The following is a 12,767-nucleotide window of genomic DNA, read 5'->3' as shown; positions in this document are numbered from 1 at the left end:
CAGAACTGCACTTAGAGAATATCAAACTGATTATGTTTATTTATTTTGTCTCAAAAAATCAGTTTTTTAAATAAAGTTTTATCTTAAAAAAAAAGAAATCGGGCACAATTTTCAATGTTAGCATTTTACAATTTAAAGGTCTAATCAAATTTTGAATGAAGTTTCAAGATACTACTCTTCGTTGTTTTATACGAAATATTGCGTGGAAAAAAGATTTACATCGCATATATATTATAGAACTAATTTCTTCTCTTTTTTATTTACATCAAAATAAATCCAAGAAAAAATCTAAATATTTTTTTTTCCTTTATATGTGTTAATGAAAACGTTGATCAGCAAGGGCCGGTTCTATGTCGTGCAAGCACCTACTTAATAGATTGTTACACGGATCTACCACGATGACAAATATCGAAAAGGCAATATTGTGGGTGAAGGATGAAAGTGTAGTTTGTTTTTTAGGTTTATTTTTGATAATTTATTTATCTGGATCAATTTGGTCTGTTGGTTTGTTTTGTTTATTGAAAAGGGGAATAAAGAAAATGAGTAATTTCCGATATGAAGTCAAGCATATATTTTCATATTATCATTGACTTAAAACATGTTGGAAAAAAGAAATATTGCATCAAGCAGTTAGTTATTATGCGCAGATTATGCATTCCTCTATGGTTTTCACAATTGCATGTATCAGTTACTACACGTATTTGCTTACGGAGAAATAAATCTCCAAAGAGATGATATAGTTATCAGTTAAGTTCCAGATTGTCTTCTGCACATGCAAGCACGTGTGTAATCCTGATTTAAAAATAGGTATAATGTCCGGGGAGGGGGGGGGGGTCATCGCAACAAAACTGTGTATAAGCGTACTAGAGTGTACATTGTTAATTAATAATTGATGTTGAATTGTTATTAACAAACAAAATCATAAATTTATAATAACAAACACTAAAATGCCAGGGAGTTCTGCTGGACGCGATTTCATTTGTCTTCAATTAATAGGGTGTAGGGATGCCTGCCTACTTAATACATATGCTCACGCGTCAACAGATTAAAAATGACTGTATTTTGGATTTATAAATCGCTCTAAAACATTCGATCTGATATATCGTTGTTAACAATTCAAAACTTTGAACGATTAAATTTGTTTTTATACCTAGTACCCCGACCCTCACGGAAAAATCCATTCAGATCAATGGAAATTTCATTTACAAGACTCCGCGCCAGAATCAGGATGTCTCATTCATTAATTTTTTCGAAGTTATAGTGGACGAGTCCAAAATAGGAATTTTGAGACACATCATGCAATGTGAACATATGCCATGAATGCAGTTTACTTTGCGTCTATTTTCTTATTTTGAGAGTCCTTTTTATCATGTTTATCATGGCTTGAAAATGACGGAAGGCCCTTGAATGTTGTTATCTTTATGCAGGCACGTAGCATCCTTTTTGAAAGTGGGGGGGGGGGGGCAGACTCATCCAAAAAATCTTGACAAGCAAAAAAAAAAAAAAAACCTCCCAATTTCAATCCTAATTTCCTTATTTTTATATAAATTTTGTACATCCTTGATAATTCAATTTTTTATAAGCAAATTTTAAAAAAATTAGTTGCTGTGAGAAAAAGTGGGGGGGAGGGGGGGGACCCACAAGCTTGAATTAATAATTGCCTGAGGATGCATCTTTAATGTGTCAACATTTATATTCATAATTGATGAAAACGTTATATGGGATGTAATAAGCACAATGAGCAAGAGTGTTCAATTAAAAGGGCATTTCACATTGCACGTGTGTAATCCTGATTTAAAAATAGATTGCCATATTTGAAAGGTCAAAAAAAAAGAGGGAGGTGTCATCGCAAGATGATACACATTGTCTAAGTAGTACAATGTAAGTAATAGTTGGTGTTGGATTATCATCATTAACAAAGAATCATCAGTTTGGATTAATTAAAACAAATATAAATTCATATAATTGGAATATTTACTGGAGGGGCTACGTACAAGTAATTCGCCGAAGTGGGGTACGTGTGACCCGATTTTCGATCAATTGGGCGATTTCATTCATCTGGAAAAGGGTTTCACTCGCGTGTACAAATGTAAATGTACATCTAACAATTGCTAGTCAATTAAGTGTGTATGTTAATTCGATAGATTTCTTCTAAAACATTCAATCCAAAGTATAATATATGTAGTTATTAGTTGACACCCTCCCAGTGGATCTATGCCGATGGATCTATCTGAGATCTCAGCTGTTGCGTGAATGGTAAAGAAAGACTTCGCGCCATAATACGTCTCATTCATAATTTTGGCTCGCCGATTAGTGGGCGAGTCCAAGTTAGGCCAGAGCACATGATGTGTAGATGGTCTTACCCACTCTATTTTCTTAACTGGTCATATAATAAATAGAGATATCATGGATCTTTCACTTTTGTCGGAGCATGTAATAAATGGAACCAAAAAATAAAGTAATTCTAATTGAATTAAATTGAAGTTAAAATGTAAATACCCCCTCCCACCTACGGATTAGGATTTTCAAAATTCCCCATTTTTTAAATTCCTTGTCAAGATTTTTTTTTGATGAAGCTGCCCACCTAAACCCCCCCCCCCCCCCCCCCCACACACACACACACACACTTTCAAATAACGATGCTACATGTACGTGTTTGAATATCCTTTCCTATATGGTTAGAAATAACAAAATGTCTTTGATTTTGCATCTAATATATAACAAATTCAATTTTCAATTTGGCTGTTTGAGATTATTCGATACATGTACATTCCTAAAATGATTTAAAATAATGAAATGATTTAATTTCCAGTGATATACAGGTACATGCACTCGATCGAAGAAAAAGATTGAAATTGCTTCTAAACTCTGCACGTTCAGTTTAATAATTTATGATCCGCAGCGAAAATTTAATTTCATTTCTTATAAGATAGTCTAATTGATACATGCATGCTTCCATTGAATAAATTTGGGTAGTCAGGCAAGCTTTTTGGAAAGCTATTGCTATGAAAAATTTCGGATGGTACTCAATTTTTCCAGAAGGAGAGCTACATATATGCAGCTAAGGTAACTAATAATGCTTCCGATGAAATACTTTGTTTAGTAATGCAAGGTTTTAAGAGAGCAATACTTATTTGTTTAAAAAATAACACCCTAATACTTCGCATTTCATTCGCTGTTTGTAGAACAAGCAGAACCAGTATCAGTTCGATCCCTATCGTATGTACATTGTTCGAATTTAATAGCCCTTGCATTGGATTGCTTTGCATGTACAAAATATCTTTTAAAAATTCAACACTGAAAGTGTTTATCTATATGGCTATTAATCTATATGTACATGTACACATAGCGTACACATGTGATTCAAAATACCCCAAACGGAAAAATTAACTTATTGAGTCTACATTTTATAGAATTTGCAAAAAATACATTGCGGGTCTGAAGGTTTGTTAATGTGTCAATCTATCAATATACAGTTTGTTAATTATTTTCGATTGCTAAGGCTACATCGTTTTTGATGAACATTGAACAACATTTTTTCCATGCCATTATTTCCACGGAAGATAGCGAGTACAATTATAAAGCACAATTTATTTAATTATCTCTTTAATATTGTGTACTAGTATGTAATAAATTATTTATAAATTGCTGCCGAAGGTTGTTTGGTATTTTCGTTTGTAGATGCATTGCAAGTAAAAAACGTGAAACGCGGGGCAAGTCATAATTAATACATGTATCCCTAATAACCGTTACTTAAAAATAGCGGCTTTGGATTCAAATATTATCGTATATGAATATTAAGTTCACTTTTTAAAATCATCTCCACGATGATAATATTATATCCATCGGAAATCAGTATTTTGTTTTGCTTTAAAAGAAATGTTCTATCGGGAGCAATCCCGCGTTCGTTTAAATTGCCAGCGTACATTTGTCATGTCAGTAATACACATTGTGCTTTATATGACGGCCGTGTATACGTACTGTAGAAAAGTTGAGTTTAATTACCATGCATTCGAACCATTTAATTAACACATCTCCCAGTACTGAAACAATTCAAAATGTCTCTGTTACAGTAACACAGTGGGGCGTTAAACATGTGTACGTCCAACTCTACAAGCATATGCACTGTCGTCAAGGCGACGGCCTGAATACAGCTAGCGACTCTTCTATCGATCGGTTACCTGAGTCTCGTAATGCATCTAAATATAGAAAGGGGCACAGTTATGAAACAAACAACAAAAATAAGGTCAAAGACGTTCGTCTTTATGAAATGAATATGTACATATGAATAAAAACATTTGGGAATTTTAAGTAGAATTATTTTTGCGCGCTGCATGTATCAGTTAGTGCATTACAAAAAGCCCTTTCATAACCTCCTAAACGTGCGCACCCCCACAAAAATGGACCGAACTGACAACAATTGTTTCTGCAAATACTGGCTATAAATTACGAAAACATTAAATTGAATACCACGGAAGGATTCAAAATTAATTTCTTTACAACTTTGCTTCAATAATGCATTAGAAATTTTTATTCCTTTACAAGTTATTGACAAGAAACTTTTGACGCATCTAACTCCTTAATTATAGGGGCCAGCCCCTTTTTCTGTATACCGAATGAAAGGTCTTGGTAAGACCAAGATCTTTTAAAATACATGTTATAACAAATTTTTATCAGGTAGGAAACTAACACGGAAAATACGCGAATTTTTTTGAATTTTTTTCTTGCCTTTGTTTCAACATCTATACCACCCCTTTTATTTGCATTTAAATAATAAATAAAATATATCTCGCACAAATTCAATGTATTAGCTTCCAAACCAGCCCATCTTTGAGACTCTGCCAGCCATCGTTATAGCTAAACCCCCCTGGACAAAAGAAGTCGTTAAATTTTACTAAAAGGGGAATAACTCAAAACCGAATGGGGATTTTCCTCAACTAAAATATGCAACGACAACATCACGCGGCATGTTATCAGTCCTGAAAATTTCAAAACAATCGGTGAACAAACGAGCGAGATATTAAGGATCAAAGTTGGCGTCTAGAAGAAAAAAAAAAATAATAAGAAATTTGAAATTTTTTCAGAATAATAGTAAGGTCTTCCGTTGGAAACGGAAGACCTTAATTATCCGTTGTCAGAGCATTACCGATACTTAATTAATTCAATCCTAATTTCTTAATGGAAGAAACTTTATTGCAATATTAAATAAAATCTTTGACACCAGAAAAATCTTACAAGTACCGGCCATTTAGCTTGTACATGTATACTTATATTATAATGCACAAACTACTGTAAACTTTTCTTTTGAGTTCAAAGGTTTTTAATATGAAGAAATTAATTAAGAATTTATTTAACCAAGAAACAAAAGCTATGTTTTTTTCTGCAATGTTTGTTCTCTTCATACCCTCATGAATCCCCTTAAAATGTATTATTTTTTATTGTTTGAATATAATACATATGTAGTATAAAAAAAATGATTAAGTGACTTTGGGGTATGTATTTCACTCATAATCCCCACCCCCTTCTTATAACCATAGCAATCTTTTGATGAATTTGTAACAGTACCTTGCCTTATTAATGGAAATTATTAAATGTGACCATGTAGAAACCATGTACATGTAGAAACAGGGTGCTATAAAAAAGTTTCTTTCTTTTCAAAGATGCACTGTAATTAATAAGACCATTATTGATTTTCATAAAAACAATGATATGATGTACTTTTCCTCATTCAGTGGCAGATGCCTGGGGGGAGTTATAAAACAGCCAAGCCCCTCCCTGTGAGGAGTACAGCGGTCATTGGGGGCGGGACCATGGGGTCAGGGATCGCCGTGTGTCTTCTGAGTGCTGGTCTACCTGTGTATCTACTGGAGCAGAATGAAAAGGTAAGACATATACCTTCACTAAACACCTGTGTGTCTACTGGAGCACAACCAAAAGGTAAGTATTGTAATAAGCCAAATAAAGTTCTGTATGATTAAAAATTGTAAGTCTACAGTTACCTGTATCTTAAAAATTAAACAGTTTCTCTCTATAATGGTTGTAATTGGGTCAAAGGGTAGGACCCCCAAATGCAAATATCATTGCCATTTTGCAAAGAATTATTTTATTGCATGTTTGTCAGTTGGCTTACACATTTAAGAAACATTTCTTAGATATATAAAAGGTATAAATGCATGAATTTAATTAACCTTTACAAATGGGAAAACTTTAAGCCAAAAAATAGATTTTCATTCAATCTTTGAATGTAGAGGAGTGTTAATTCAAATTTATTTCAGTAACACTTAATATTAAAAAAATAAGGTTAGAATTTGTATATATCATTGTTATGTCATAAAATAAATGAAGTATTCCAAAATTCTCACTATAATTTCTGTGGGGAGAAGTAATAAAGTCTAAAATTTCGCCAAAGGTTGGTCACTGAATTAAACTGGTACTTTTTTGTAATTTCCCTAATTTGAACAGTTTACGCGTCAATTTTCCCAATTCTACGGACCCTGGACCCAGTTTAAAAATAATAGGAAAACCCCTGATGAAAAATATCAGATAGGCTCTTTAATGCCAATACCGTTTCCATACTGAACTTTATTTTGGCATATATGTTCTTCTCATAACCCAATAATGTACAGGCATGGGCATATCACTGCCATCTTAGATTTCTGTAGGACTTTCACATCAGCCTAATTTTTTGTCAAAATCACAATGGTCAATTTATTTTGTTAATCTTCCCTACTTGCAGTCGGTGCTTTATAATCTTAATTTAAAGTTACCACAGATTCAACCAAAACCATGCATTAAATTGCATTTGCAGTCTTTCCCTATTTCGCATCTACTGCTTTGAGAATCCAACATATTGCTAAAGGGAGGAAGAAAGTTCTTAAGGTGGCTCTATACACCACTTTTTGATGACGCAGTACGCAAAAAAGTAAATCTGGAAACATGCATTTCCGGTACTGGCTGATTTAAACTGAGGTGAATTGTATGGGAACCGCTATTTTGAAAAATGTGTTAAATGGATAGATTTAATTTGATAATTGGAAAATTCATTACTTACAAGTAATGTGGTATGTGACACCTTCACGTTGTGTGGTATTATTTATCGAAATAAACAATAAAATCAAGTATAAATTTTTAAAGAGTTTCTTTAGCATCATCGATATGTTACACCGTAGCGCAGTGGGTTAGTGGGTTCACTACAAACCAGTAGGTCATGAGTTCGATTCCCGTTGAGAACAATAAATTTTTTAACTTTCCAAAAATTTCTAAAACGTATTTTTTGGTTGAATACCGTGAAAGAAAATTCTAAACAGGTGAAAATATTTCAATTATAATATACTTTAATGCACATTAATATCGACACCAAACGGGGATGAGAGGGTTGCTTTGAATTTCTCTCAGGTTGGGATACATAAATCCTATTAGCCTAGTCAATGTTCCCCTTTATTTATTTGACTTAGTTTTGCACTAAAGCGAATATATTCACTTATACAGGGCAAAGTCTATAATGAAATATGCATGTATTTATCATTCCAACATTATATTTAGGAAATTTTCTTCAACTCAGAAATGAAAAGTCCCCAAGGTGTTTGGGCCTTGGGACTTAGGAACGATAACCCTTACATGAGGAACTTTCATACCAAATAAAATTTTAAATATTTTTTGTGTTTATTTGCAATTGTTTTCATTCAATTTTTTATTTCACATTTATTAAAATACATTTTCTTATAACATCAAGCAACTTTTTCAGATGATTTGTCATCAGAGTAAGAAAATATGAAAAAATATGTTTTGGGGAAATACTAAAAAAAATTGCAATAATAACATTTTTGAATGTTAAGAAGTGTTATATTTTTTTTATGTGTCCGAAGGAAATATCCATCATATGACAAAATAATTTCTCTCAATTTGTTGATAGCTGTCTTTTTAAAAAATATTTTACAAAAACACGAAAAAACATTAAAAAATTCTTTAACAATACCTATAGTATCCCTATCGTCATTTTGATATTTGATAAGTATATGTTTTGTGGTCTTCTATTGAAAATTTGAATAAACTGTGGGTGTATAGAGCCACCTTAATTGCAGCATTATACATGTATGTTGTTAAGAATGTTTTCAAGTACTGTATGAAGGATTTTGAATGATTTAAGAAATTTCATTGTGTAAATTGATTTTTTGTAATTGTAGTTTCTTCAGAGTGGAGTGAAGCTGATCGAAAACATCATGGCTGGAAGTGTAAAGCTTGGTAAAGTCTCCATGGAAACAGCAAAAAGGGCAGCAACTCTGCTTAAACCCACACTGAGTTATGATGACATCAAGGATGTAGATTTGGTAGGAATGTGCATCTAAACATGCAGCAGAAAAAAACCTATAAAAATGATAATATTAATATGATAGTTTTTTTTCCTAAAATTAAAAGTTATTGATTTTATGTTAATATTCAATATATGAGGAGTACTTTTATTTATTTGTTCTATTAATAACTGTCTGATGATAGACTATAAAAATTCACAACAGTGCAAATATATTTTACTCAATGCAGCAAAATTGTGCACATTGTACATTTAATTTGCAGGTGATAGAGGCTGTTTTTGAGAATCTTGACATCAAAAAGGAGGTTTTTTCTAAGCTTGACAAAATATGTAAGCCATCAGCCATATTGTGTACCAATACCTCTACCATCGATATAGACAGGGTGAGTTTATCAGAAAATCTATTCAAGGTCAGCCATGTTGTGCACCAGTGTATTACTAATAACTAGTCAGATTAACCTTCATTGCTAACTGAGTGTATTTTATAATGTAATAGCTAAAGCTTCTGTTGCTGAGCAGAATTGTTTAAAAGGCTGTTCATCCCTATATAAGGTCGCACTGTTAATCAACTTTTATTCGCTGCTACTGTATTTTGCGATTAACCTCCAATAAACTGTTTTGCGGCAACTAATGATTGCAACAAAGCCTTATCCAGACTCTTGTTGTTTAACAACCATACGACAATGACTGGTTCACTGCGAGAAATATTTTCGACAATGAGTTTCTCGCTAATCTCGCGAAAAATTTCTCACACACGAATAAAATTTGGTATACTGTAATTTCTTTGATTTTAGATATCATCCGCCACATCTCGGCCTGAAAAAGTGGTTGGCACACATTTCTTTGCACCTGCTTATCACATGAAACTCTTGGAGAACATTTATGGAACTAAAACCTCACCTGAAGCTGTTGCCACAGTGATGAAACTGGGAAAGACCATCAACAAGGTTATAATAGAGAAAAAAAACCATACACAAATATTTTTCTTTACTATAATAATCTTAGAAACATAAGTATACAGTGTGCCAATTACAATGATGCATGAAATCATGAGAAAAAAATTTGATACCCAACCCCTCTAAAATCTGAAATTCATCATTAAGGCTCAATTAATTCATACTACACATAGTATTTATGAGCAGTAGTTCCACAACTTTCTTCACTTTCATCGTGACCACTGAATAATCAGAAATGTCTTGTACTGTATTTTGAATTCATTTATATTTCAAGGTTATTTTTTGTTAATAGGTGCCCGTGTTGGTGAAGAGTTGTCATGGATTCTTAGCCAATAGAATGAATGCCCCATTTGGCTCTGAGGTAAGTTTTTTTTTATCATTACAAGCCTATGTATAAAGTATTTATTGATAAAACACTAATATATCACAGGTATATCAACCTTTGAAAAAGTACACCATACATTGCTGTTCTTCTGTTTTCCTAAAACAATGTAGACTTAAATTACACATGCAGAATATTATTATGCCTTCCTTCGAAGAAGGAAGGGCATATTGCTTTGCTGCTGTCTATCGGTCGGTTGGTCGGTCCACCAACAGTTTCCGTTCATTTCCTTTGCAGAAGATGAACATATTGAAATGAAATTTGGTTTATCATTATAATATCTAGGTCAAGTTTGATATTGGGTACGATCGAGCCATTTTCGACAGAGTTATGGCCCTTGGACGAAGGAAAATTCCAGTTATTTGTAGTTTCCGCTCATTTTCTTTGCAGAGGATGAACATAATATTGAAATGAAATTTGGTATACAGGTTAATCATGATAATATCTAGGTCAAGTTTGATATTGGGTACGATCGAGCCATTTTCGACAGAGTTATGGCCCTTGGACTTAAATTCCCAATATTTGCAGTTTATGTTCATTTTCTTTGTGGATATTTCCCAGGGAGGGGGGCATAAGTGTTTCACAAACATCTCTTGTTATTCTATTGTTAAATATAGCTACAGATCCGTAGTTCTCTGTTTGAAAAAATTCGGATAGAAAAATCAAACTCTGGTTTGTCTATTCGAATTATTCAACCAGAGAACTAGTACTACAACTGCAGCTATTGTTAAATGATGAACCACTATGAGCCTTGTACATGTACCGTGACTTTTTAGGCAATATTCCTGGTAGAGGAGGGAGCAAGCCCACTGGAAGTGGACCAGGTCAACGAGGATTTTGGGATGCCTATGGGGCCATTCAAAGTTAGGGATTTGTCAGGTAACAGTAGCCCTTATTGTCAAGACCATGTTTGCTTCTGATCACTCAATATAATTATCAATTAAGCTACCCACTCTTTTGTGAAGGAGGAGGAATTATTGATGCCTGAGCTGCATGTACATTTTAAACTTATCAATGAATACAGAAATTATTTTTAAGGAATTTCAATGCATGATGATATGTGTTAGTAAAATGTTTAAGGGATTTTTGCTTATTGGCAAATGTTTATATATGTACTTGCAAATTTCAGAATTTTTTATTCTAAAAAAAAAAAAGAAGAAATGTGTGCTTTTTTTTTTTTTTTTTTTTTTTTTACAAAATTATCAATTTATAATGTATCAAAACTGCATCTTGCAAGAATATTGCTTTACATGAATTTTTTTGGTTGATGTTTGCAATAAAAATTTTAAGTACATGTATAATAGAAAATTGAATATAGGGGAAAAGGTGTGTTGCATTTCAATATTTTCATAAGAAAAATGCAAGTTTTCTGTCTGTGTTAATTTTACTTGAAATATATTAAATGAAACTTATTTGAGGCAGAATGTCATGTACTAGTATGCACACATATCCTTACTATGATTTCTTTTGTAAAACATTAGGTATTGACATCTCCTGGAGAATAAACAGAGAGGTTGCCAAGGTCCTGGGTACCTCCATCACCAAGGAAACCAGATTCCTGGGGGGCAACAGATACTGTGGCCTGAATGATGACTTCTATGATAAAGGCAGATATGGAAGAAAGACTGGTAAGGTCAAACTGAGTGCAATAATGTAAAATCCCCAAAATATATTTATCCATCTAAGTACTTGTGTGTATTTTCTCTGTTTTTCTTATTTATACTGATCAGTTTCAAAGAGTTTTTTGGTAACAGCTGTGCTATTTTCTTAATTGAACTCGGGCATCATTCTTGGAAACTAATACTATTATTAGTATATAGTACACTGTACTGTAATCTAAATACATGTAATAGGAAGACTAGGACCTTAGCTGCTGTATAAACAGCTAGCTAGGTTTTGTATTTCTGTTTTCAAATGGCTTCAATCTTGCTCTTTGGATAAAATTCCTATGGTCACAAATGAATAGAAGAATAGAGAATTTCTCAGTCTTAGAATCATGATGTTTTGTAAAAAAAAAAACATGTATTATTTTTGTAAGTTTTTTTTTAAGGTAAAGGCTGGTACCTGTATGAGAAGGTGGGAGGGAAAAATGCTGTAGCCGATCCAGAGGCTGAGGAGATAATCAACAGCTACAGACAGAGGAGGGGGATCGTCAAACGAAAAATCACCCCGCAGGTAAATCATCGGATTCAGGCCCCACAGCCACTAAACATAACTGATCATGAAACTCGATCAGTTTCAACTCTGAAATAGTGCTTAAATCATAAATGCATATTCATACTGATCTTCACCATTTACCAAATAATCACACAGAAATACTTAGGAATTTACTTGCTTTTTAATATGTAATAATTGATATATTTGATTAAATATTTTTTTTTATTGTTTAACATTAACCTTCACTTTTTTTGCAGGAGATTTTTGAGCGGCAATTTTATTCAGCCATTAATGAAGGTTTCCGTATTTTAGAAGAAGGAATTTGCAACATGCCAGAAGAAATAGACATTTCATGGTAATGTAATACATATAACAACAGTAAAAGATAAGAATATCAATGGGAGTATCTACATGTAGTGAGGTGTAATGAGGATTGATTAAGACCAATGAAAATATTTTATTTATTTTAATAAATGACATTTCCTGCAGAATAAGGAAATACTGTGGGAACATTAGAATTCGTGGTGGCTCAATTTTCGTGGTATTCGTGGGTAGCCCTCGCCCATGAATTTACATCCTCAACGAAAACTAATTATAAAAGATTTAGTTTACCTACTAAACTAAAAACTGAAACATCCATGAAATTACATCCCCACGAATAAGCAAAAAACCCACAATCCACGAAAATTGGCCCCCACGAAATAGAATGATTCCACTGTAGTCGGCTCTTAATGCGTGTATTTTGTATATAGAATTATGACACACGATTCTGTTATTTTATTTGGACAATGTTGACCCAAAGTTATTTTAGTGATAATTGCCCTTTGTGAATAGTAACCATATTGATGTGACATTGATTTAGGTTAACAAAACGCACAGAGGATATATATCATTTTCTGAATGTCACATCAGTGCAATTTGTGTAATTATCATTTCTCAATCCAGTTGAAAATCTTCAAGCAAT

The 12,767-nt window shown here is 33.0% G+C and overlaps 1 protein-coding gene across 1 annotated transcript in view; it reads left to right on the top strand.

Moving 5' to 3' along the window:
• The window catches only part of LOC117683556 (peroxisomal bifunctional enzyme), a 44,110-nt gene that overhangs the window by 6,664 nt on the left and 24,679 nt on the right, over positions 1–12,767 (top strand). The window contains exons 8-16 of the mRNA XM_066073629.1: positions 5,733–5,882; positions 8,184–8,327; positions 8,572–8,691; positions 9,103–9,255; positions 9,557–9,625; positions 10,423–10,525; positions 11,128–11,274; positions 11,697–11,821; positions 12,061–12,158. Of these exons, the coding sequence (XP_065929701.1) occupies positions 5,733–5,882; positions 8,184–8,327; positions 8,572–8,691; positions 9,103–9,255; positions 9,557–9,625; positions 10,423–10,525; positions 11,128–11,274; positions 11,697–11,821; positions 12,061–12,158 (1,109 nt within the window). The remainder of the gene's footprint in view (positions 1–5,732; positions 5,883–8,183; positions 8,328–8,571; positions 8,692–9,102; positions 9,256–9,556; positions 9,626–10,422; positions 10,526–11,127; positions 11,275–11,696; positions 11,822–12,060; positions 12,159–12,767) is intronic.

The sequence above is a fragment of the Magallana gigas genome, chromosome 10 (assembly GCF_963853765.1).
Source record: "Magallana gigas chromosome 10, xbMagGiga1.1, whole genome shotgun sequence".
Taxonomy (NCBI): Eukaryota; Metazoa; Mollusca; class Bivalvia; order Ostreida; family Ostreidae; genus Magallana; species Magallana gigas.
The sequence above is the reverse complement of the archived record's forward strand: the minus strand, read 5'-3'. Positions and strand labels throughout refer to the sequence as shown.